At 52.1% G+C, this 24,749-nt stretch overlaps 1 protein-coding gene across 3 annotated transcripts in view; it reads left to right on the forward strand.

The window, feature by feature from the left end:
- The window catches only part of Nos2 (nitric oxide synthase 2), a 31,260-nt gene that overhangs the window by 2,640 nt on the left and 3,871 nt on the right, over nt 1-24,749 (forward strand). For 2 of the 3 annotated variants that reach the window (XM_010642342.1, XM_033762886.1), the window contains exons 2-23: nt 3,225-3,309; nt 4,017-4,139; nt 5,144-5,292; nt 8,284-8,446; nt 9,193-9,284; nt 10,195-10,336; nt 10,446-10,585; nt 11,344-11,518; nt 11,605-11,706; nt 14,494-14,688; nt 15,471-15,553; nt 15,922-16,066; nt 16,150-16,254; nt 17,138-17,187; nt 17,486-17,660; nt 18,381-18,513; nt 19,496-19,574; nt 20,348-20,529; nt 21,513-21,676; nt 22,547-22,754; nt 24,084-24,171; nt 24,535-24,656. In XM_010642342.1, the coding sequence (XP_010640644.1) occupies nt 3,225-3,309; nt 4,017-4,139; nt 5,144-5,292; nt 8,284-8,446; nt 9,193-9,284; nt 10,195-10,336; nt 10,446-10,585; nt 11,344-11,518; nt 11,605-11,706; nt 14,494-14,688; nt 15,471-15,553; nt 15,922-16,066; nt 16,150-16,254; nt 17,138-17,187; nt 17,486-17,660; nt 18,381-18,513; nt 19,496-19,574; nt 20,348-20,529; nt 21,513-21,676; nt 22,547-22,754; nt 24,084-24,171; nt 24,535-24,656 (2,900 nt within the window). The remainder of the gene's footprint in view (nt 1-3,224; nt 3,310-4,016; nt 4,140-5,143; nt 5,293-8,283; nt 8,447-9,192; nt 9,285-10,194; nt 10,337-10,445; nt 10,586-11,343; nt 11,519-11,604; nt 11,707-14,493; nt 14,689-15,470; nt 15,554-15,921; nt 16,067-16,149; nt 16,255-17,137; nt 17,188-17,485; nt 17,661-18,380; nt 18,514-19,495; nt 19,575-20,347; nt 20,530-21,512; nt 21,677-22,546; nt 22,755-24,083; nt 24,172-24,534; nt 24,657-24,749) is intronic. The other variant, XM_033762885.1, reaches the window with a different exon arrangement.

The raw sequence follows: 24,749 nt of genomic DNA on the forward strand, positions 1-24,749 counted from the left end.
TATATATATATGGGCTTTTGAAAATGAAAAAAATTTTTAATTAGTACATGTCTGCAGTATGTAATGATTACATTTATGGTGAGGAGTTGGGACACATACATAATACATCTTAATTCTTTTTACGTCCCACGTCCCATTTCTTGGTTAAATACAGCTCTGAATCTGTGTAACGGTCCCTTACTTGCAGCCAATGGCTTGGTATCATTTTGTCTTGGGGGATCCCTTGCTGAAATCTTTGTATAGATGCTCCCTGTCCCTGCAACATGTTAACATCAGCTGGAATCCACTTTCTGTTCATATCTGCCATCCACTGTTAATACCTTTTCCATCTTAACGAAGTGCTTGGATTGTACTGTGGCTGTAACTTTTGCAGTTTATGTGTATGACAGAGAAACCAGCACAAAATTTCTTTTTCCTTTTCACAATTTCACAGATAGAAGAATCATTCTTGCCATAGAGCTTAGAAATCTGAGCCTACATTTTTTTTCTTTCCTTAACAAGTCCAGAATTTTTACCTTTCACTATAAGGAGGTCTGTTACAGTCCCCTTTGGCGTATTCCGATTGCCTGAATCACTGCTCTTTCATTTTTGGGATCATTATTAAATAAAATAAAGATACTTGAGCTCAAACACTGTGGTACACTGACAGTTGATCTGATAGCAAAGATGGCTGCTAAGTGACTAGTGGACAGGTAGTGTAGACAGTGTGGATTCTGTGGACAGAGGGGTGGCTCATATCCCAGGCAGAACACTGTGAGATGGCATAGGATCTCATCATGCTGTTCAGAATACTGTGCAATTTACCATTTATGATTTCTTTATTTCTGGAGTTAATATTTTCATACCACAGTTGACCTTGGGTAACCTCAACCATGGACAACAAATCCACAGATAAGGGGAGACTACTGTGGGTACATTCTTTTAAAGGGCTATTATCTTTTTACAGTTATAAATCATCTAATGCTTCAGTGTAATGTATATAATTATGTAGATGATATTCTATCTTAGCTTTGCTTTCAGATAAAGGCAGAAGCCAGAAGGACATATATTTTTCAATTGAAATTTAATTTTTTATTGGTACACATTTGTAGTACATAACGATTGCATTCTTTGTGGGGAGTTGGCACAGATACATAACACATCTCCATCTTTTTATCATCGCTTTTCTGTCCCCTCCTTCACCCTTTCCTTCATCTCTTGATCCCCTTCCCTTTTGCAAAAGACCTGTCTCCCTTCCCAATTTCTCTTATTTTTATTTTGCTCTTTGTTTATAATTTTGGTTTCTCACATAAGAGAAACCCTGTGATAGTTAAGCTTCTGTGTCTCATTTATTTCACGTAACACTTTAGTCTCAAGGTACTTCCATTTTCTTGCAGATGACTCATTTATCTTTTTTTTTTTCCTCATTTGAGTTTATTGGTACATTTTAGGTATACAGTACAGTTACATTCATTATTGGGGTCTTGTACCTTTACACGACCGGTCTTGATTCTCATTTTTTCCCCTTGTCCCTGCCCTCCCTTCACCCCCTCCTCCCCTCCCCATTTACAAACACTTTATTTCCATTTTTTCATTTTCTCGTAGTTTTTCTTTTCCTTATTACCTTTCCCCTACCCTTCCCACTTTCCCTACACCTTTAACCCTTTTATTCCTATTTCACATTGTCAATTATCTTATTAAGATCCTATGTACTATTAGTTTTTCACACCAGAGAAACTATTCGGTATTTACACATGTGTGACTTATTGTTTATCTTTCTTTATGGCAGACTAGTACTCCATTGTGTATAAATACCACCTTTTCTTTGTCCATCCACCTGCTGATGGATTTGCAGACTGCTTCCAAGATTTAGCTGTTATGAATTGTGCTGCTATGTACATGGGTATGCACGTGTCACTATAATATGATGTCTTTAACTGTTCAAGAAGATACTTAGAAGGGAAATTCAAATGGGATTTCCAGTTTTAGTTTTTTGAGGGATCTCCATACTAATTTCCATAGTGGTGATACTAGTTTACATTTCAACAACAACAAATGGGTTCCTTTTCCCTATGGCCTCATCAGCATTTATTATTTGATTTCTTGATGATGATCATTTTTTCTGGAGTAAGATGGAATCTTAGTGCTGTTTTAACTTGTGTTTCTTTAATGGCCAGAGATGTTGAACATTTTCTCATGTGGTTATTGGCTGTTTGTACTTTTTCTAACAAGTGTGTATTCATTTCATTTACCTATTTTTTGATTAGGTCTTTTAATTTGGAAGGGTCTAATATTTTTCAGCTCTTTATATATTCTAGATATTAGCTCTCTGCGGAGCTGCTAAAATTTTTCCCATTCTGTAGGTTGTTTTGTTGTTGATTGTTTCCTCTGTTGTGCAGAAACTTTTTAATTTGATACGATCATTTGTTGTTTCTTGGTATTATTTCTTGTGCAGTTGGGGTTTTGTTCGGAAAGTCCTTGCCTACATCTCTGTCTTCAAGAGTTTCACCTATTATCTAGCAGCAGGCTTTTTCTGTTTTAACATTGAGATCTTTGACCCATCCTGATTTTAATTTAGTACATGGTGAGAGATAATGGGTCTAGACCTTTGGCGTGTAGATGGCCTGTTTTCTCAGCACCATTTGTTAATGAGGCTGGCTTTCCTGAGGCCAGGAGGATATCACTGAAACAAGACGAACCACCGGTTGAGAGCTGGTAAACGGGGTTGAATGTGGGTGAAGGGCCATGGAAGTTTATCATGCAATTCTTGAAACTCGTGTGTGTTTCACATTTTCTAGAATGAAAATGTAGAGTGAACAAATAAACCAAGGTAATTTAAGTGTTTTAAGTCGAAAAGATGAAGTCACTAGAAACAAGCACGTGGTGCACAGTGCCGGCTACTGGGAGGGCACAGTTGATAGAGCCGTTCTTAGCCCACCAGCCCCTGTACCACATTGGCACTTGGCTTTCCAAAAGGGACATTTTCCCCAGGGCTTCTGTGTGTCACCCTTTGGGCCGGTAGCTGGCTCATCTCTCCTCGTATCCTGTGGCCTTGTATGGGGAAGAAGGGAGAGGAAGTGGGAGGATGGTGATGGTGGGGAGATTGTCTGACCCATCTGCCCTCCTTGACTGGAAGCCATGAGCAGCTGTCTCCCACACTCCGGACAATGAGGGGTTGGCAGAGGGCACTCCAAAGCCCCCTCCATTCTCAGACTCTGTCTCATGACAGTTGTTTCCTTTCACAGCCCAGAAATACAGAATGACCCCAAATGTTGCAGCCCCGGCAAGCACCAAAATGGATCCTCCCAGCCCCTTCTGGGGACAGCCGAGGTCAGTGGGTCCCATGAATGTGGGAAGCCCCTTCTCCTTGTCCTGGGCAGATGCAGGCTGTGCAAGCTACTGGAAACTGCTGAAGGGCACAGGAAGCCCGGGTCTGGGTGGTGAGTGGAAGGTCCCAGACCCAGGGGCAGGGGTGGGAGCCAGGAAGAGCTGCAGTAGTTGGGAGATATGACTCCCAAGGCACGCTGGTACCTCTGGGTGGGCTAGCAGTATGGGCGATGGGTCCCACCTTCCCAAAGTGCTTTCCACTTCAAGAGTTCCAGGGAGGTGGGTAGAGCAATGAGTGGGAGAGGAGAGAACATGGATTTCATGTCTGAAGTGCTTCGGGGGGGAGGAAGGCAGTGGTATATTCCTCCTGTCCTGATTTCTGTTCTTGGTGGAACAGTATTGGCTGTGACAGGCTCTCTCATGTGGCATCCGAGTCCCTCCTACTGCAGTTCCTCTGAGCAAGTGTTGGGAGGGCCTCTGTGAGGAGAGACGCGTGGCCCGCAGCCCAGACACCTGGACCTCTCAGCATGCCCAGGCCCAGATGGCCCGGCTGCTGGGAAGGTAGGAGGGTCAAGGGCTGACTCTCCGCCCTGTTGCCCACCTGTAGATGCCCATCCTACCCAAGCTGGGGCAGGGTCCAGAGGCTGGAGAGACCCATGAGGTCCTAGGATTGTGGGTATTTGGGAAAATCTGGTTTCTCTCCCTCTTAGAAGTCTCCAGAATCCCAGACAAAGCCACATGAGCCTTTGCCGACTTGCCCCCAGCACATGACGATCAAGAACTGGGGCAGTGGGATGATTTTGCAGGACACGCTCCACAACAAGGCTGAAACGGTGAGAAGTCCAGGTTCCAGGGAGAAGCACATTTGCCCCAAGCTGGTAAAGCCACGGGGGCTCTTTGTGGACCCAACAGATGTTTTCCTGGGCAAATCAAACTATCATCTTGGGCAAACGGTTCTGGGGACCAAGGCTTGTGTATAGCAGGGGCTAAACAGGGTCGACTTCCTGTTAACCACCCTAATGTGTAATGGGTAATCCAGAAAGTCAGACAATGATTACAGGAAGAAGGTAATACTTTTCTTAGACAGATTTCAGCAGGGAGAATTTTCTAATAGAGCTGTCTAAAGCTAGACTGAACTAAGTGAAGAGGCAGTGAGCTGCCTGTCATTGGAAGGGCTCAAGGGAGACCAAGGCTTTAAGCAGCCAATGAGTGGTTGGACTAAATGCTCTTTAAAACACTCCTTTCTGTTTTTTAAATTTCCTTCTTCTTTTTCTTTCTGGGGAGCTGGGGGTCAAATTCAGGACCCTTCTCATGCTAGCCGAGCGCTCTCCCACTGAGCTACACCCCCAGCTCTTGTTCCTTATTCTGACTTTACAGTGCGTACTATGGCTGTAAAGTGGGGGAGAATTGAAAATTTCAAGACCACGAAAGCCTGCTGCCCACTCCGCAAAACCACCTCAGTAAACATTTGAGCATCTGTCTTTCTGGACTTCTTTTTGCGCTATTCCATGGCATTGCACCTTGGACTGTCTCGGTTCAGATTAAGTTGGTTGATACCGCCAGAGCCAAATGGACCTCTTTAAATAAGAGAGCACAGCGACTGAACTATCGCCTTTGGTCTGGGTCTGAGTCTGGCGGGAGACCAGGATCAGAGACAGAGGCCGGGATGGCTCATGGCCCTGGGGACTCAGCCAGGGGAGAGGAATCTGGGTGGAGAGGAAGCCCCGTGGACCCCTACGAGGATGCCTCAGGGTGGGGAAGGCACAGCCAGATGCCCTGGGGGAGGAAGGTCCAGAGGCTAAGCTCCCATCCTCACCACCTGCTTTTCTCTTTCCAGAATTTTACTTGCAAGTCTAAATCTTGCCTGGGGTCCGTGATGAACCCAAGAAGTTTGACCAGAGGACCCAGGGACAAGTCTACCCCTCCAGATGAGCTTCTACCTCAAGCTATCGAATTTGTCAACCAGTATTATGATTCCTTCAAAGAGTAAGGCTTTTGTCCACAGGTCACTGCTTCTTCTGTCCAGGCTCCCCATGCCCAGCAATTATCCTATGTCCCTAGATCCCTTTCCTTCCCAAAGTTGTAAGTGAATCCAGGGCAATTTTCCAGGAGAAGAGAACCCGGAGGAGGTGCTCACAATTGGGGTTAAAAGTGTGGGGTGTAAATGGGTTTGATTCCTGGCTCCACCATTAACCACTGCTGAATCCTTGGTGAAGCCATCCCTGAGCCTCAATTTCTTCATCTGTAAAATGGGGATAATAGACTAGCTCAGAAGATTACGGATATGCAAGTTCAGAATTGTGTCCTAGCACAAAGTAGCCTTGATTGTGAATTTACATGGACCTCATTATCGTGAAATGCTTGGAACAGAAAGTTCCCTGGAGACCACCCCACCCATCCCCTACTGCTACAGCTATGAGCAGGGGAGAGCAGTCACACACACCCCCAGGGTCACCAAATAACTGCTGGAATCAAGGCCACCTGGCTTGGAGAGGGCAGGCTAGTGCTCAGCACAGGGCTCATGGGGTTCCACATTCCTGGGGTTCTCTTCTTTTGCTTCGTCCCCAGTGAGGCTTCTGTGAGTGTGTTTCTGGCAGTCCTTCAGTTCTACAATTAGTCATTGTTCAGTTGAAAAACGAGGCAGCAGCATGTTGGGAGGTGGGAAAGGCACAGACACCTGTGTTCTCCAATCCTCCCAGCAATTTTAATGTGCAGCTGAGCGGGGAGCTGCTGGAGGCTGCCGCTTTGTGAGTGGGCTAACTGGAGTCTCCCCCGAAGTGCTTCATGATTACAGAGCTTCCCGGCCTTGGTCTCCTGGCTCCCTTGTTATCTAGTGAGCCTTTCGGGACCCAGGGATTTTTCCCTGATGGACTTCACGGAGCCACAGTACTTTTCTCTTTATCTGTTGGGCACAAGGCATATGACGCGCTCTGGGTAAGTCATTTAAGTTTAATGAAACCTCAACTCCATGAGGTGGGTACTGTCATTATCCGCCTCCTACAGAAACTGAGGTCCACAGAGGAGAGAGATACCAGGCTTGAAGGTTCACGTGCTCAGGCCCAGGCTGAGAGCTGAGCCCAGGCAGCTAGCACCAGGGGTCTTTGGTTTCAGCCTCAGTGCCCTGGCATCTATCTCTTGGGCCATGGGGGTCCTACTCTAGTCCAGACCTGGGAAACCTGGCTCGGTGGCTCTTCAAACCCTTTGCTCCTCACTGAAAGAACTTCCGCCTCTCAGTTCCCCAGTGTCCTGGGACGATTGATGCCTGGCTGCCCATCCACACAGTGACACCAGCAGCCAGAGGCACGGCCCACTGTGGCTTTGTGTACGAAGCAGTACTGTGCATTTCGAGACTTGCAACTTTCTGAATGTCGCATTCAAATCTGTTTGCTGCAGATGGAGGCCTTTTGCTTCTTTTCAGAGCTAATAGGCATCATGGCACTTTTTAGTGCCTCTGAAACAGGGCTATGTGAAATGGTAAAACATAAAACTAAGGGAATTGGGCACAGTTGTGAAGGATGAGTTTTATTAATATTCATGGGTTGATGCTCCCGCCTATGTTGGAAGCTTCAGTGGCAGCCGTGGTCACTGCTGTTTCTGTGCTCGGCAGAAGAACAGGGGATGTTGCCTGAAGCTTAGTTTGGGGAGGGGAAGTGGACCTCACGGGGCAGTTCCTTATGGCAGGGATGTCCTTGAGGGTAACTATCACCCAGTGTTTTGTCTTTGTGCGTTTTCTCCTAATCAAGGAAGAGTTGTCAAGACACTCTGCATACCCAAAAGGCTATTTTGTTCTGTTTCGTCCATTCAGTGGCCTTAGAAATCTATTCCTTAAATAGTTTTGTTTGTTGCCATTTCAAAAGCTTTTAGTTGTGCTCAAGGTTGCTCTGAGTGTGTGTGTTTTTGTGTGTGTGTGTGTGTGTGTGTGTGTGTGTGTGTGTGTGTGTGTGCTTCAAAGCCTTTCTGACCAAGTCCTTCCTTTTGGGATATTTTTGAAGTGTGTTTAGAAATCTCTGGGTACAGCTCCTGCCTGGGCGGGTCTTAGAACCCTGTAGCCTGAGTCCTGACCCTTCCTTCCCCTGCTTGTGTCTGGACCTGCCCAGGCTCCTGAGGACAACGTCTCAGGTCTTGTAGTCCCAGGGGGATGGAAGGTAGAAGGGCCTCTGTAGGCAGTTAAGAACCTGGGCTTGGCAGAAGGGCAAAGTGGGTTTGTGTCCTGATTTTGTTCTTTGCTGTGCTAATGTTTCTGGGCCCAGTGCTTAACTCCCTAGAGATTTGACACTCCAGACTCTAAAATGAATACAAAACACTTTCGAAGCCAGCAGGTGGTGATGCACCTGTAATTCCAGCTATTCAAGAGGCCAAGGCAGGAAATAAGCTTGAGTTTGAGGAGTGGTCAACTTAGTAAGACCTTGTCTCAGAAAAAAAGAAATTGAACCCTTCCTCACAGACTCTGTGAGACCATGGCCATGAGTTGCTTTGCCTAGTACATGGCTCACATGAGTCTCAGTATAGAGGAGCTGCTGCATGATGGGCTGGCCCACCTTCTGTTAGGTGCGACAAGGTGACAGGTGCTCCCCTGACTGAAAGAGGCACGATGTCTCCATGACTGATTTACAAAGCTCCTCTGGGGCTTGCAAATGTCTGAGAAAAATAAAGAAAAAAGCACTTAGAAATGACAAGGGTTCCGTCCAGCTCATCGCAGGCTACATAATTTTCAGGATCCAGTGTAAAAATGAAAATGTGTACTCCTTATTCCAACATGACTAACAACTTCAAGAGGGTGACAGCAGTGCATTAAATACAGGACTCCTGTAGACTAAATGATAGTCCACGCAGCTGGCCCTGGAGGGGACAATGTCTAGTGAGAGAGAGAGTTTGTCCCCTTGGCATCTGACTTCACTTCCTTCTTCTGTGGATTGAGTTAATCTCCAGGTAAGATCGTCTCATTGTTGATCTTCCGGATGTCTTCCTGTCCCCCAGGGCAAAAATAGAGGAACATCTGGCCAGGGTGGAAGCAGTAACAAAGGAGATAGAAACAACAGGAACCTACCAGCTGACAGGAGATGAGCTCATCTTCGCCACCAAGCTCGCCTGGCGTAACGCCCCCCGCTGCATTGGGAGGATCCAGTGGTCCAACCTGCAGGTGAGGGAGCCCAGAGGGAGGTGGGCAGCCCCGAACCCTACGCAGGTGGCCCTCTGGCCTCCACAGATGGGAACCAAAGCCCCGGGTTCTCAATTTGAGATGGATGTGTAGGGGCCTCTCTGCTAGATATCTAGAATCTGATTCAGTACCAGGATCTCTAACTGATCCTTCTGTCTTGTATTAAATTTGGGAGACCAAATGCCACCACAAAACCAAAGAATGACCTTGTTCTTGTCATTGCTGAGGCTTTGGTGCTGCAAGAGAGGTTATTTGCCTTGCATGTTTGTATTCTTGGCTGCAAGAAAACATTTGATTTATCCCAGCATCCTAGGCCGTCATTTTGTTGGAGGACAATTTGTTGTTGGATCATACTGAAAGCATGTGGACAGAGAAAGTGATGAGAAAAGCCAGGGAAGCCAACTCTGGCTGTGTAACACATGTTCATGTTGCAAAAGGCAACAGGCAGGGGCTGTTAGAATCCTGACTCCCAGCACTTTAAAGTCAGATTTCCTTGGGATTTGGGCTTTGCTGGAGTTGGTTTGCCTGTGCTCCCGTAGCAAAGCAGGAGAAAGGCTGGATGGGGCAGCTGTGAGATGGGACTACCTATGCCGAGAGGAGAATGTGCCCCTCCACAGTGGCCAGGGTGTGGTGTTGGTGTGCAGGCTGCTACTGTCCCCAGAGGATTCCAATCAACCATGAAGCTTGTGCCACAGTCTTTGACCGCCTGGTCTGGTGGGTGTGTACAGGTCTTCGATGCCCGCAGCTGTATCACAGCCCAGGAGATGTTTGAACACATCTGCAGACACCTGCGCTATGCTACCAACAACGGCAACATCAGGTGGGTGTACCTTTCCCTGCCTCAGGGTCCGAGACAACAGATACTTGTGGGTATAGGGGAGGCATCCCCAGCTTGAGGAAAAACCAGGAAGAGAGAGAGAGAGGAGAAAGGTATAGCCTTTTTCAGGGACCTCTAAAGAGAGCCTACCTCCATGAGCTGAGCCCCGTCAGAAGTTTATTTCTGTAGTTTCCTTCTGCCTTGGACCCTTGCAGAAGGTACATGTTTAAGAAGCAACTTCAAGAGCTGGGAATTCAGCTCAGCTCAGTGGCACCATGCCTGCCTGGCAAGCGCAAAGTCCTGAGATTGATCCCCAGTACAAACAAACAAACAAAAAAATAACTTTACTGCTCAGTTAGGGCTCCCCACATTTTAGGGGGGTGAGACATTAGTCTTCTAGCAGATGGCTCTGGTGTGGTTTTTTTTTTAGAGACGGGAGACTTGCTGCTTGTCACTGCCCTGCCCACCCCCATAGGATTAAACAGCTCATGTGTCATTCACTTATTTTCATGTTCAGCAAATACTCATTGCCCACCTGATGGGGACTTGACCAGGCTTAGGCTGGAGGATGGGGAAAGAAGGGAAGGGGGCGTGATGGAGAGGTGACCAAGACCCTAAGATGTGGCTCCAGCCTGCTATGAACCTATGACCGGCACTGAACAAGCATCCAACTAACTCAGCTGCAGGCAGAGAATATGGGGTGGCAAGGAAAAGGGTTGCAGGATGGGGGCTCCCGGAGAGGGCAGCCCTGTGCAGGTCATGGAGGAAGGGCAGGAGCTGGCACAAGCAAGTGTCCGCTTGGGTACAGGGCTGCGGAGTGGGAAGAGTGGAGTGGGAGGTACTGGCAGCAGAGGGTGGCTCGAAGTCTCTGTCAGGGCCAGATGGTAACCAGCACTGCCTGTGTCCTGGGAAGGTCGGCCATCACTGTGTTCCCCCAGCGGACTGACGGGAAGCATGACTTCCGAGTCTGGAATGCTCAGCTCATCCGGTACGCTGGCTACCAGATGCCAGACGGCACCATCAGAGGGGATCCTGCCAACCTGGAGTTCACTCAGGTACCCTGGGACCTTTGGGCAAGGAATCCGGTGGTGGGTGACAGAGAGGAGCCCCAGGGAGACCGGGTGCCAGGGCCTGCACACTCACTGGATCTGTCTCACCTCTCAGCTGTGCATTGACCTGGGCTGGGAGCCCCGCTATGGCCGCTTTGATGTGCTGCCTCTGGTCCTGCAGGCTGATGGCCGTGATCCCGAGCTCTTTGAAATCCCACCGGATCTTGTGCTTGAGGTGCCCGTGGAACATCCCAAGTAAGCGGCTGAGGGTGCAGAGGTGCAAATCAGCTGTGACCATGCTCTGTGAGATGCCCGCCATCAGGCCCTTGCCTGCAGCTCCCCCCAAAGCCTAGCCAGCAGCAGGTGACCCCCAGAGGGCTGGCTTTCAAGGTCCACTTTGTCACCCCTCTGACTTCAGACTCGTTCAGTGTCACCTCCTCTAAGAGCACTCTCCTGACCACCTGAGCTAGAGCAGGCGCCTTCACCCTCAGGCTATTGATTCTTGTTTTCATGTTCTTATTGATTTGTTTATGTCTTTACCAGTCTAGGTGCTAGACTGGAAGCTCCTTGAGAAACATTTGTGGTGTGATGGAATGTACAAGTGAATGATGTTATTATCTTCAAAATAACCCCAAGAGTCTGATGCTGTTGTCTTATGCGAGGGATACTGAGGCTTAGAGAGGTTAAAAGCATCACAAGGTCACACTGTTGCTCAGTAGTGAGGCAGTACTTGAATCCCAGCTTTCTGCCCCTAACTGCTACGTTATGTTGGATTCTCGGCGTTTAGCACAGGGCCTGGCACATGTTTGATGCATAATATATGTTTGCATGGGAGAATGAAAGCTCAATTTAATGAGTGACAACTGAGCTCAGTTCTCTCTTGGGGGAATGGCTTAGGGATCAGCTCTTGGAAAGGAATTTTCTTGGTAGACTCTTTGTGAAGGTTTACATTTTCTGGCACACGTGGGGGTGGAGGAGAAGGCCCCACTACAGCTGGCCCTGCCTCCCTCCAGGTACGAGTGGTTCCAGGAGCTGGGGCTGAAGTGGTATGCCCTGCCCGCCGTGGCCAACATGATGCTGGAGGTGGGCGGCCTCGAGTTCCCAGGGTGTCCCTTCAATGGCTGGTACATGGGCACGGAGATCGGAGCCCGGGACTTCTGTGATGCCCAGCGCTACAACATCCTGGAGGTGAAAGGGCTGCCCAGCTGGGCCTGCTGCAGTGGGCGGCGTGGTAGATCCTGGGGAAGCCTCACCCCATCGCTCGGCCTCTGCAGGAAGTGGGCAGGAGGATGGGCCTGGAGACACACACACTGGCCTCCCTCTGGAAGGACCGCGCTGTCACGGAGGTCAATGCTGCTGTGCTCCACAGTTTCCAGGTACGCCGGAGGTTTTGTGGGTCTGCAGATGTTTTGGTAAGAAGGGGCCTTGCTACCTGTCTGGGGGTCGGTGTCCCCCTTACAGCGTTGCTCATTGGTGGGTGCACCGGACAAGTACTGAGCGCCGAGTGTGTGCCTGGAAGCTACTAAACAAGGTCCCTGGCCTGGTCTAGCCATCCGACAGCGGGCAAGTCCTCACCTCCTGGGACACGTCTGTCTCCACCGAATCCCGTCCTCTCTGTTGCCCCTGGGCGGTACTCCTGAAAATTCCCTCTCCTCTCTGCCTCACCATGTCTCCCTCTCCGTGGGGTCATCCCAGCCTGTGTGCTCCCATCTAAAGGAAATAAAAGAACAGCTAGCCAAGCAACTCTTCCCGATCCTCCAGCTTCCTCCAGGCACGAGCTTGGTTTATCTGCTGCTCTTTACAGCAAAACTTTCGCACACTCTCATGGCATTGCATCATCCTTTGGTAGTTCCAGTCTGGCTTTTATCTTCCTCTGCTTGGTCATGCTGAAATTCTTGTCAGGTTTTCAATTTCACCAAAAGGATTCCCACCTTAGGGTCTTTGTGCTTATTTCCCCCTCTACCTAGAGTCTTCTTTTCCACGACTCATCCCACGATGGGCTCCTTACCTTCTTGCAGGTCTCAGCCGTCTCCTCCTTAAAGAGGTTCTCCCTGACCATGCCTTGTAAAAGAAAACCCTCACCTCATCACCATCCTGTCTCTCTCTCCCCGTTAGTTCTTTAATTCTGCGTTTTCTTCAAAATACTTCGCAATACAGTTTCTGGCATTATATAGTACATCTACTTCTGTCTGCCTTTGTTGTTTTGTTTTTCCCACTGGAATATAAGCCTCACGGGGCTCCCCAAGGCAGCGATCTTGTCTTTTATGTTTGCTGCTGCACCTCTGGCTTAGTAGAGTGTCTGGCACAGGCAGATGCTAAAATGTATGCATGCTGGATATATGAATGCATGCAAGACTGTGTCTGCACAAGCGGTGTCCATCTCTTCTGCACACATGCAGCAGGCTGGTTCTTGATGGGTCTGAGCCCTTCCTCTATCTGCTTTTCCTATTTACATTATTGCTATACTTCTGTGGCCTTAGGGAGGGAGGCTCAGGATGTGTGAAGATATCACTTTAGGAGATCAGACCATCTCCACCAAGCTGACAAGTGCCCTAGAGATCAGAGCACTGGGCAGAGAGTCGTTCATCCAGTCAGCAAAGATCATTTGGACCTTTGCCATGTGCCAAGATGGGGCCAAGAATGTGAGTGGTAAACACAGTACTGTATGTATGATCATCCATTGTTCCCCACGGCTGGGTCAGACCATAGGCAGATCCAGCCTGGTACTGATGAAGTAGGAGTTCAGAGCTAAGACGGAACAGGAGGAGCTCCTGGGGCTGGCCCAGCTCAGGAAGGGCTGGCAGACACCACACATCCGGGCTCCGAAGGACTCTCAGCATCAGCCTGACACTGACAGGATGGGGATGTGTCTCAGAGAATTCACAGTCTCTGCCATCTCCTGACCACTGCTGACAAAGTCCTTCCACAGCCTGAGAGCCTCAGGACTTCCTTGTCACCTCTTCCGAGATAACCTTCAGAAGACCTGGCCTTGTTTCCTCATTTGTAAAGTGGGGATAATAACAGTACCTCCTATAAGCATTCAAGGACAGTTCAGCACTTGGGAGGCTGAGGCAGGAGGATCTCAAGTTTGAAGCCAGCCTGAGATACATAGTAAGTTGAGAAGTAAGTTTATAAAATTGTTAAAGACGTGGCTAGACTTACAGGCCCAACATCAACTGACTGCTCTGGTCTTCTCCAGCCTTGACTCATACAGCCTCCTCCTCCAGGAGTGCCCTGGAGGTTCCCCCTCTCTACCCTTCTTCAGCTGCACCTGCTTGTCTCCATCCGGGCCTCGTGACAAGGCCTGATCCCTTCCACTTCCCCTGATAGACAATAATCTAATGCAGAGAAGGCGCTGTCTTTCCCCTTGTTATGCCAGGGCCTTGTGCAATGCCCAGCAGATGAAATAGTAATAGCAGCTAATATTTATCGAGCACTTACAATGCTTTGCTTATACCAACCTCCTGCGTCCTTTCAATAACGTCATAATGTAGGAAGAGCTAACACTCCAATTTTACAGGTGAGGGAACTGAGGCCCAGCAAGGTTAAGGAACTAATAGCTTGAGGTCACGTGGCCAGTGAGAGGCCAGAGTTTGGACTACTGTGCTACAAATGTCTCTGATTGAATGGGATGCCCCAGGCATTTGGAGTCACGGCTGCTTTCCTTATATCGTTCTGGATGGGCCCAGACCCCATGGCCTCTAATTTTAGGATTTGGGTGATCTGTTTCCCCTGCATAAGAATGACCTCAGTGCTTCCGCCCTCTCTGCGGTGCTTCTCATTCCCTCTTTGCCTGGAACTCCCCACCAACACGTGGCTGGGTGGCTTTACCTGCAAAACAGTGCTGCGGTTTGAGCTATTCACATCCAGGTAGAGCTGTTCACTAGGAGCGTGGGGAGATTGGTGGGCGGGAGAAGCCGGACACCGCCCCCAGGGGCTCCGGCAGAGGCCACATGGGATCTGGGCTCGCTGTGGCTGCGATGATGTCCTGGGCCCTGGAATGTGCCTCTATTTGGGCACATAGTTTCAGCAGGTGAGAATGGGCCAGGCGGTGTCACTGATCCTTTGCAGACGGCCAGTCTTCCCTTGCTCCCTCGGAAGCATTTCCGCAGCCAGCTGACCCCACCCCGTGTCGACTCCTCCCTTGCCTTCCTCTGATTTAGAAGCAGAACGTGACCATCATGGACCACCACTCTGCGGCAGAGTCCTTCATGAAGCACATGCAGAACGAGTACCGGACCCGTGGGGGCTGCCCGGCTGACTGGGTTTGGCTGGTCCCTCCGATTTCAGGGAGCATCACCCCCGTGTTTCACCAGGAGATGCTGAACTACATCCTGTCCCCATTCTACTACTATCAGGTAAGGGAGGCCCGTCCTACCCTCTCCCTTGTGGAGCTCGGGTATGGAGACTGTGTGTGTGCAGATGTCCCCTATGCGGGCAGACAGGAGGAATCTGGGGACACAGGGGCATATTGTTCGTGCTTTTCAGGCTCCCTTCAAGGAGGCCAAACAGTCCTGTCCCCTTCCGTGGAGAGGGACTGAAGGAAGTGCCTCTCAGTGTGCCTTTTGTGGCCTGTTGTCTGTCCATACACCACTTCCTGGGAGACCTGGCAAACTGTCCCTTGGAATAATGGTGTATCTGAAGCTGCTGGTTCTACAGTTTACTGACTGTACCATGTGGATGGGGTCACCTCTCTGAGCACTGGTTTTCTCATCTCTAAAAAGGATGGCCATGAACTCCGTGGCAGGAGAATGTGCCCCTTGCCACGTGAGCTGCTGTGTAACAGTTCACATTTTCTCAGAGAGGACTTGTGTTAGATCTGGCAAGGGCTTCCTCGCTGTCCAGGCAGGGGGTCCGGTGGTGATGGCCCTTGTTGTACCCACGACAGCTTATGCCTGTTGTGGCACCGGCCTCTCAAAGGTGTCCCGGTGAAGACCGTATGTTACGCAGTCTGCCTGGTGATAAGGGACTAAAAGCAAGAGAGAAGCCGGCCTCTTGCTACCAGGAGGGCGAATAGGAGCAAGGGGCAAGTGCCTACCAGGCCGTGGGGGGTCGGGCCCCGGCAGTGAGATGCAGCTCTGGGCCCTCTCTTGTGGGGCCCCCACGAGGTGCGTGGTGCATCACGTCTCCTGTGCTGTAGGTGGACGCCTGGAAGACCCACGTGTGGCAGGATGAGAAGCGGAGACCCAGGAGACGAGAGATCCCGTTCAGGGTCCTGGGGAGGTAAGTGGAGTGGCCGGCACTGCTGTCCTCACCATGACCCTTCCTTCCCCTCAGCCTCCATCCACGGGCCGTGTGGGCAGAGAACCCAGAGACAAAATCTCCTTTGTGGACTTTGGCTCCCAGAGCTCTAGATCCCAATTCCTAGGCCACCTGCAGCTACTGTCCCACTCCTCCTCCTCCTCCTCCTCCCTTTTCCCAAGGGTGCGGACAGGATGAGGGCCACCGCTCAGGGCGGACAGCTATGGAGGAGTGTAGGTTGCGTTTTCCTCACCCCGCCCACTTCAGATGTTGTCCGCCTTCCGTTCTCCCGGCCCCGCTGAGTCTCTCTGGAAGCTCACAGCACACAGGATCTGTCTCTGTCCCCACAGAGCTGTGCTCTTTGCCTCGGTGCTGATGCGCAAGATGATGGCATCCCGAGTCAGAGTCACAATCCTCTTTGCCACGGAGACGGGAAAATCAGAAGCGCTGGCCCAGGACCTGGGGGCCTTGTTCAGCCGCGCCTTCAACCCCAAGGTACCCGGTCAGCTGGGTGGGTGTCTGGGCCAGGTGTGGAGGCCCCAGGCAGGAGCTGACAGACACCTCGCTGTCACCCCCAGGTTCTCCGCATGGACGAATATAGGCTGGGCAGGTTGGAGGAGGAGCGGCTGCTGTTGGTGGTGACCAGCACTTTCGGGAACGGAGACTGCCCTGGCAACGGGGAGGCAAGTGCCGGGCGAGGACTGGCTGCAGGGGCCTGGGAGGGCGCAGGGATTCAGTGTGACTTCAAGAGGGCATTTAGGGCAGCGAGCACAGGTCACACTGGCTCTAACCTGTGTCACCTTTTCTGTGACACAATCTATTTCTGGGAATTGATCTCCCTTTTTTAAATAGAAAAAAAAAATTTCAAGACCACTTGTATCACTCTCATACAGGGAAAGCCAGCAAAAAAGTAAATTTAGTGAACTCCAAATGAAGCTATTGGATTTTAGCCATTGCATCTATCTGCTCTAGCTGGCTTTTAAAAAAGATTAACAGGCAAGTACAGGAGAAGTGCTGAGACTCCGTTAGCACCGAACTGAGACGACCTCTCTTGAGCTCAGAAGGATGATAATGTAATAAAAAGGGAAATAACCAAAAAACAAATGACCAAAAGGAGAGTAGTTTCCCACAGTACGACTTGGTGCTATCTCTGCTGGATTGTGTAGCACTGAAAGCTATCTTGGGTTCTTAGAAAATCAGGGTTATTCTAGACAATAGGAGACCAATTCTTGTTCTTAGCAGGTTCCAAACAGGAGATACTTTGGGGGAGCTTTGCTATAAGACAGGCCTGGCTCTCCCAGGGCTGGAAAGGTGGGAGGCCAGGCTGGTAAGGGCCCCCTGAGGAGAAGAACCCCATGGGTTCCTCGGGTTCAGCTGGCTTGAGAGACCAGCTGAACTCATCGGCTGAGCCCCGGCCATGTGGCACCACCTGTAAACCAGCCCTCGCTGCAGACCTGAGGCTGCTCAAACTGGATGTGGCCAGTGTTTAAATGGGCCACCGGGAAGGAGGAAGAAGTGCATTTATAAATCCTGGCCTGAGAACTCTGTGACTCCTTCTCTTTTTAGACACTGAAGAAATCCCTCTTCATGCTGAAAAAGCTCACCAACACCTTCAGGTAGCCCCCGCTGCCCTCCACACACACCCGCCGCTGAATCTGGGCGTGGGGGTGGGATCTGCTGTACAGGACTCTCGAAGATATCCAGGCACAGAAGAGGGGCCCGGGCAGAGGCTTATCCCCTGCATGTATTGAGAATTGAGCCACAGGAGCCCAAGCCCCTCTCCTAGCCGCATTAGTCATGGGGGTTGGTGGTGGCGAGGGCTGGGGGCCAAGGAGGACCGGGGTGTGGCCCGGCAGGTGTGGGGTGGTGTGAGGCTGGCTAGCTGCGAGTCTCTGTGTGTGCCCTCCTCCATAGGTATGCTGTGTTCGGCCTTGGCTCCAGCATGTACCCTCGCTTCTGTGCCTTTGCTCATGACGTTGACCTGAAGTTGTCCCAGCTGGGAGCCTCTCAGCTCACCCCAGTGGGGGAAGGGGACGAGCTCGGAGGGCAGGAGGGTGCCTTCCGCACCTGGGCCGTGCAAACCTTCAAGGTCAGTTTCCAGCCAGAGTGGCCCATAGCACAGATGATGGGGTGTACTCATGCCCAGGATGTCTGTGCCAGCGTGACCTCTGCCCAGGTCTGTGGGTACCATCCCAGGTGCAGGCCAGGGCTGTAGGCCTGAAGGCTCAGATCAAAACTGCTCTCCCCAATACACATAGTCACTTCAGTGGGAGAAGGCCGCAGAGACACCTCCCTGCCCTGGCTCAATGTTGTGGCTCAAGATTTTTTCCCACTGGTATCAGTCACCTCTTACCACCATGTCTCACTGGCCTCGCAGCCATGGAGAGCTGGGGACGGGGACCACACAGCTGAGCACTTTGCATCAGTGTGTTGCCTGGGTCTCAACCTTGCTAACTCAGGAATTCAGGACGGAAGCAAAGCATTTTGCTCAGTGACAGGGGCAGCAACTTGAGTCCAGTGAACATGGTTCCAAAACTGGGGCTTCCTCTGTCTTATTCTGTATCAGGAGAGGAGAGCAGTCACACCTCCCTTGCCATGTGGGTGAGAAGGTAAAATAAGTTGTTGTCAGTATCCGTATTCATAATAGCAGTATGTGCCACGTGCTGAGCTTGGGCACCGGCCCCATCACCGCATGCTTGGGCATCCACAAAGCACCCAGCCCTACGGTTGTTCAGGGCCGGGGTCTGAAGTTGGTGAGTTTAGTGGTGATGATGAAGAGGCCCTGAACACCAGCCCCTGCATCCTCCAGGCAGCCTGTGTGGCTTTTGATGTTCGAGGCAAACATCACATCCAGATCCCCAAGCTCTACACATCCACTGTGACCTGGGAGCCGCACCACTACAGGCTGGTGCAGGACTTGCAACCTTTGGATCTCAACAAAGGTACCCACTTCTCCGTTTGCCCTTCTGTCTGCCTGGGTTTGCGTCTCTGAGCCACGAGCTCACAGTCAAGAGGAGCATCAGGGCCCTGTGAACAGAGGCAACTGGCTGGAGAGGGGCACGTGCTGCTGGCACCTCTCTGTCTCGATGCATTGCAGGGCCTGTTGGAAATAAGACTCTGGCTCTGAGGGAGGCCAGTTCACGGAGGCTGGGTTGGGGTGCAGGGAGGAGGGAGCCAGTGCCAGCAGAGGGCTGACTGCTCCAGGGACCGTGCCGGGCTCTTTGCCTATGTGGGCTGACCCCAGCCTCTCAGCCTGTAAGAGAGATGGGGAAATTGAAGTTCAAGGAAGGAAAGAGGGCTGTAGTGCATGGCCAAATTGGGATCTGGGCCCAGCCTCCTGAAGGCAGCCAGGTGTTATGAAGAGGCTTCACAGAAGCAGCTGCAGGCTGCAGTCGGTGACTCAGCGCTGCACCGACACCCATGCTGTGCCCTATTCCCTGAGGACAGAAGCCCTGCGGGTTTCTGCACATGTAGGACATGCTCAGCTTTAAGTGTGCTCGCCTGTGGATCCCTAGCCGTTCTGGGCCTTTCTCTACTCTGGCATCTATTTCCTGACACCTAGCAGTAGCGCAATCATCTTCCATCAGGCCAGAGCTCTTTTTTGTTTTTCTTTCCGGAGATAGAGTTTCATTATATAGCTCAACTCTTCATGTAGCCCAGGCTGGCCTTGAACTTTTGATCTTCTTGCCTCAGCCTCCCGAGTGCTGGGATTTCAGGCAGGCACCAGTACACCAAGCTCTGGACCAAGATTCTTTATTTATGATTCAGAAACGGGGGAAAAAGGAAGGAAAAGAAAACCCCAACCAGCAACCATGACAGCGGGGCACCCATGGAGAGTATGCAGGAATAATGGACTCAGACATGTGGGGCTCCCCTACTGGTGCTCAGGGCCCCCTTGCCATCTCCCTGTCTCTGTCTCCACAGCCCTCAGTAGGATGCATGCCAAGGATGTGTTCACTTTGCGGCTCAAGTCTCAGCAGAATCTTCAGAGTCCAAAATCCAGGTGAGCTGGAGTGCAGAGCTCTGAGAAAGTGCATCACCAAGGACTGATTTTTAACAAATCCAAGATTTTATTGTAATGAACGAAAAGACCAGGGCAAGTCAGTCTTGCAGGGACAGAAGTATCCCGATTCGCAATGATGCGCCCGTAGGACTCGCTCATCTGCGGCCCCACGGCCCCTGTGAGGTCCCACTTGACCCTCCGGTTGTCCAGCTCAGAAACTGGCATCTGCTTCGCTTCTGCTCTACTCCGTGGAGAATTCTCATTGAAAGGAGAGGCCAAGGAGACTTGGAGCAATTGAGTCTTAAGAGCTTTCACGAAAAGCTTTGGCAGGGAAGGACATTTCCCAGCCAGGGAGGCAAATGCTGTGGATCATCTAGAGGTTTTATTTATCTGTGTTGTGCTCTCTCCATTTGCTAGAGAAACTGGCCTTTGTCCAAATAAGAACAGGACTTGCACCGGAGACAAGGAAAGGTTTTTCCAATGTCCATGTATTTCTGAGTGTGATGCTTTCTTCACACAGTCCAGGGCCAGGCCCTCGGTGGCTCAGAGGGCTACCGGGTAGGGATGTGGCCCACCTTCTCCCTGAGGGGAAGCTGCAGGGCTGAGTGTCCTCACTTGAGGACATGCCTTATCCCCAGCTCAGGCTGGTGACCCACGCTCAAGGAACCGGCCAGGAAGATGACAGGAGGGCACATTTCCTGGGGAAGGTGGTCCGTCCATCCAGAAGCTTGGAGGAAATCCTGGTGGTCACCAAGGGCTTCTTCCTTCCGCAGCCGCACCACCCTCCTGGTGGAACTCTCCTGCGAGGACAGCCGAGGCCTGGCCTACCTGCCCGGGGACCACCTTGGGGTTTTCCCTTGCAACCAGCCAGCCCTGGTCCGAGGCATTTTGGAGCGGGTGGTGGACAGCCTGGGACCCCACCACACTGTGCGCCTTGAGGCCCTGGATGACAGCGGTGAGCCTGTGGCACAGGAGTGCAGCCACAGGGCTGGCACCCCTTGCCATGCCTCGTCCTACCGAGGGCTGGGCCCGTACTGCCCTGATCCAACTTCCCCATCCCAAGCCATGGGAACAGCCCCTTGGCCATAGTTTCCTCAGGGACAGTGACACTGCTGATGACTGTGTCTCCTAAATAGAGGCCAAGATGGGAAGGTGGGAGTCAGAGAAGCAAAGCCTGGCAATGCTCCCCACAAAATCAGGAGAACATGAGAGAGCCTGAAACTTGGGAAAGTTAGAGAGGTGTCCTCGTGACTATAGGGACACAGATAAGGTTCATCAGGCTTTTGGTCCAGATGCAATAACGTAATAATAATACCCTTACCCAGCACTGATTGAGCACCCACGTACCGGGCACCGCACCAACTCTTCACACACTTTAGGTGCTCACATAGGCTGTATCATCATAGCCATTTCTCAGGGAAGGAGCGAAGGCCACAGGGTTCAGTCACCCGGCAGGATATGTGGACCCAGAGCTTGAGCCCAGGTCTTCTGGCCCCAAGGTCCATGCTGTGACTGCCCTGCTTGTTGCCTCTTGAGACTGCTTGAGGCTGCTGCCCCACTTTGGGCTGATCTGCTCCCCTGACAACTCCTGGAACAGCCCCACAAGGGATTGTCGTCCCAGGCTTTTCTCTAAGTGGACAACTGGCCCTAGGGTGTATAAAAGTCTTCAGTGGACTTAGTCATTAGGAGTCTGTAGTTCATCTGCAGTGTCTTGCTTGCCAGAGAGGGACACGGTTAGGTTGTCAGGCTCGTGTCTGCTTGGTTGCCCACCGAAGTGCTGTTGTTCCTGCCTTTTGCTTTCCTTGGAGCCGGGACCTCAGTGTCTCCTCTCCCTTACCCCAGGAAGAGAAGAACAATCTTCCCTTGAGGCCCCATCAGCCTCTGAGAAGCCCAAAGCTTTTCCTTCATTCCATCCTGACTCCTTCCCTCCCTGTGCAGGGAGCTACTGGGTCAAGGACAAGAGGCTGCCGCCCTGCTCACTTAGCCAGGCCCTCACCTACTTCCTGGATATCACCACCCCCCCAACCCAGCTGCAGCTCCAGAAGTTGGCCCGGCTGGCCACGAAACAGGCTGAGAGACAGAGGCTGGAGACGTTGAGCCAGGTGAGAGTCCAGGCTGGTGGGTGAGGCAGGGGCAGTTCACAGAGTGAGAGGAGCCAGAGCCCAGAGGTCAGTTTTAACCTCTGAGAGGATCTGAAAGGAAGACTTTGGGAACCAGGCACCAGCTGCTGCCCCGTTCTCGAGGGCAGAACTGTGTTGAGTGAACAGAATTTTTCTGAGTGTCAACAGGGCACAGCCGAAGTATACATCCTTAGAGGTTAGCTAGAAAGGGGGGCCTACCAGGTCTTGTCTGTGTTTGTCTTCCTGAGTGCTAGACAGAGCGGCACTGGAAGACAGATGGTGTGGGTGAATGGATAAATGGATGCGGCGACAGATGGATAGTGAGATTAATCATTTAATGAGAATGCATTAAGCCACCTGCAGCTTTCTGGCCCATGTCTTTGCACAAGGCATTGACCATCATTAGAGCCATCATCATTACCACTAGGCATCTCCATCCCCAGCCATCTCACTACTGTTATTTCGTGGCAGCACTGTACTAACTTGACACACGTTTCCTCATTTAATTCTCATAACAACCCCACGTGGGAGGCGATGCTATCCTGGCTTCACCAGTTCAGTAGTCAGGACAGGATTGCACAGCCGCGAAGGACATCCAGCCAAGACCGGAGCTCGGATCCGACTGGTTCCAAAGCTGTGCCTCACATTCGATTATGGTAGAGTTGATCCTGTTTGAGGCACCCACAGCAGGCCCATCAGGCCCAAAGTCCGCTCCTCCCTCTCCAGCTTGGCAGCCTCAGTACCCTGGACAGCGCCCGCCGCGTCCGTTTTCTGAGCCAGTGGACACTGGGTTGTCTCTGCCTCCCCCGCCATGCAGGCACCCTGAGTCCTCACGCCGCCCTTGGCTTTCAGCCCTCAGAGTACAACAAATGGAAGTTCACTGGCAGCCCCACGTTTCTGGAGGTGCTGGAGGAGTTCCCGTCGCTGCGGGTGCCTGCGGCCTTCCTGCTCTCCCAGCTTCCCATTCTGAAGCCCCGCTACTACTCCATCAGCTCCTGTCTGGACCACACTCCTGCCGAGGTGCACCTCACGGTGGCTGTGGTTGCCTACCGCACCCAAGGTGAGGCGGGGCAGAGGCTCTGGAACGGTCCAGCTCCATTACTGCAGGGCAGCTGTCCCACATCCCTGGGCCTCGTCCGTCACACGGGAGCGGTGACTGACATACCCCACGGAGCTGAGTAACACTAGGAGGTGGGCAGGAGAGAGTACGGCAAAGCGGGTGCTAGGCCAACCGTGTGAGATGGGCTCTGTGTGCCTTTTACTGGGGAGGGACATGCAGGCACAGAGAGGTTAAGCCACTTGTTCAAAGTCACAGTTAGGAAAACTGAGGTACAAACCCATGGGGCTTAGCTGCTGATTCCAAGTTTCCAACCACACTCCTGGCCTCCTGTGTTTGGAACAATTTAATGAGATCCCTGTGGAAAGCTCCCAACACTTAGAGGAGCCTGGCTTAGTCCTCTGATGTCCAGCCCGCAGGCAGGGTGTTCCACACCGAGAGTCCCTTGCTCGCTCCACCTGCGTGCCGGTGGCTTGGGTCTGTGCTGGGCACTGTGGAGGGTATAAAGCAGCCCCTGCCCTCCTGGGGCTTCCAGTGGGCCGATGAAGAGAGGCATAGAAATAACTAGGTGATTATCGCTATGTAAGTGGCTAGAAGCACCATAGACTTAGAGGTCCGGTCTTTTGTCCAAGTGTCCGAAGCGGGGCCCCTGCCCTGGCCTGGCCTCTGAGCATTGTCTGGGTTGGTGAAGCTGGGAGCTGGCCGTGCCTCCGCATCCTCTGACCTCTCACTAGAGAACTCCCGCACAGTCCTAGTGTGGCCTTGGGACCAGGGAAAGAGGAAGGCATGCCCTGTCCTGAGAGAGCCGGAGTCTGTGCAGAGCAAAGCCCACGGGGCTTCTCAAGTCACAGGAGGCCTCCTGTACATGTTGGGCCGTGGTGAAGGGAATGTGTCTGAGGAAGCCAGGGTTTCCACCAGCCCAGGAGGGGCTGCTGGGAAGATGGAGAAGTCAGAGCAGCTGGAGTGTCGGGGGAGCCCTTCTCCCCCCAGCACTCCTGCCAGGAAGGGCCACCTTTGTGAGGACGCTCATCAGAGCCGGGGGCCTGGGAGGCACCTGGAGGAACTCCTGAAAGAATCAGTAGAGTGAGAGCCAGGGAGCCTGACTCCCCACTGCCCGAGTGACCTTGTTTGACTCACTTTCCCTCTCTGAGACGAGGCGTTCCCTTTCAGCCTCCTGGCTCTGGGCATGCCAAGAGTAGACCTGCGAGCCAGGGCACATGCAGCCCCTCATTCATCCTGGAGAGGGCCTGACAGGGCAGTCAGCGGGATCACTGGTGGCAGAGGAGCAGCCGGCATGGCCACATGTTGCTCAGGTCTGTGCTGTCCTTGCAGATGGCCGGGGTCCCCTGCACCATGGCGTGTGCAGCACGTGGCTCAGCAGCCTGAAGCCCCAGGACCCAGTGCCCTGCTTCATGCGGAGGTAAGCACCCTCTCCACTCCTGAGGACCACTGGCTTGGAGGTTCCAGGGGGAAAGGAAGGGTTCTGGGCTCAGTGCCCTCTGGGTCCCTGGCCCGTCACAAAGGTGCTGGGTCCCCTGGCCGCAGCGTGTGGCCTGGTCTCTAGCAGGGATAGGGACAGCTGCAGTGGTGGGGCGCGGTGTGGGGAGGTGGTGCACCTGGGCAGGGCAGGTGACACCACCCACAGGACCCAGAGCTCAGCCTTGAGCTGCTCGTTCTCCTCCACCCCACAAGACCACGCCATCCCGGGCCCATCTCCCCTACCCGCATCCTGTGTGTGGCCCAGGGCGTCTGAGGACCGGGGCCTCTCTCCTGTCCCCTTCAGGGTCAGCAGCTTCCAGCTCCCCAAGGACCCCTCCCACCCTTGCATCCTCATTGGGCCCGGCACGGGCATCGCCCCCTTCCGAAGTTTCTGGCGGCAGCAGCTCCACAACTCCAAGCACAAAGGTACAGCTTGCGGTGAGAAGGGGAGATACTGATTACCCTGGCTTAGTCCTTATGCATTGTACATACGCACGGAAATGTCACACGGCACTCCAT

This window comes from Fukomys damarensis, unplaced genomic scaffold, assembly GCF_012274545.1.
Source record: "Fukomys damarensis isolate Sample0158 unplaced genomic scaffold, DMR_v1.0_HiC HiC_scaffold_13, whole genome shotgun sequence".
In the NCBI taxonomy this organism is placed as follows: domain Eukaryota; kingdom Metazoa; phylum Chordata; class Mammalia; order Rodentia; family Bathyergidae; genus Fukomys; species Fukomys damarensis.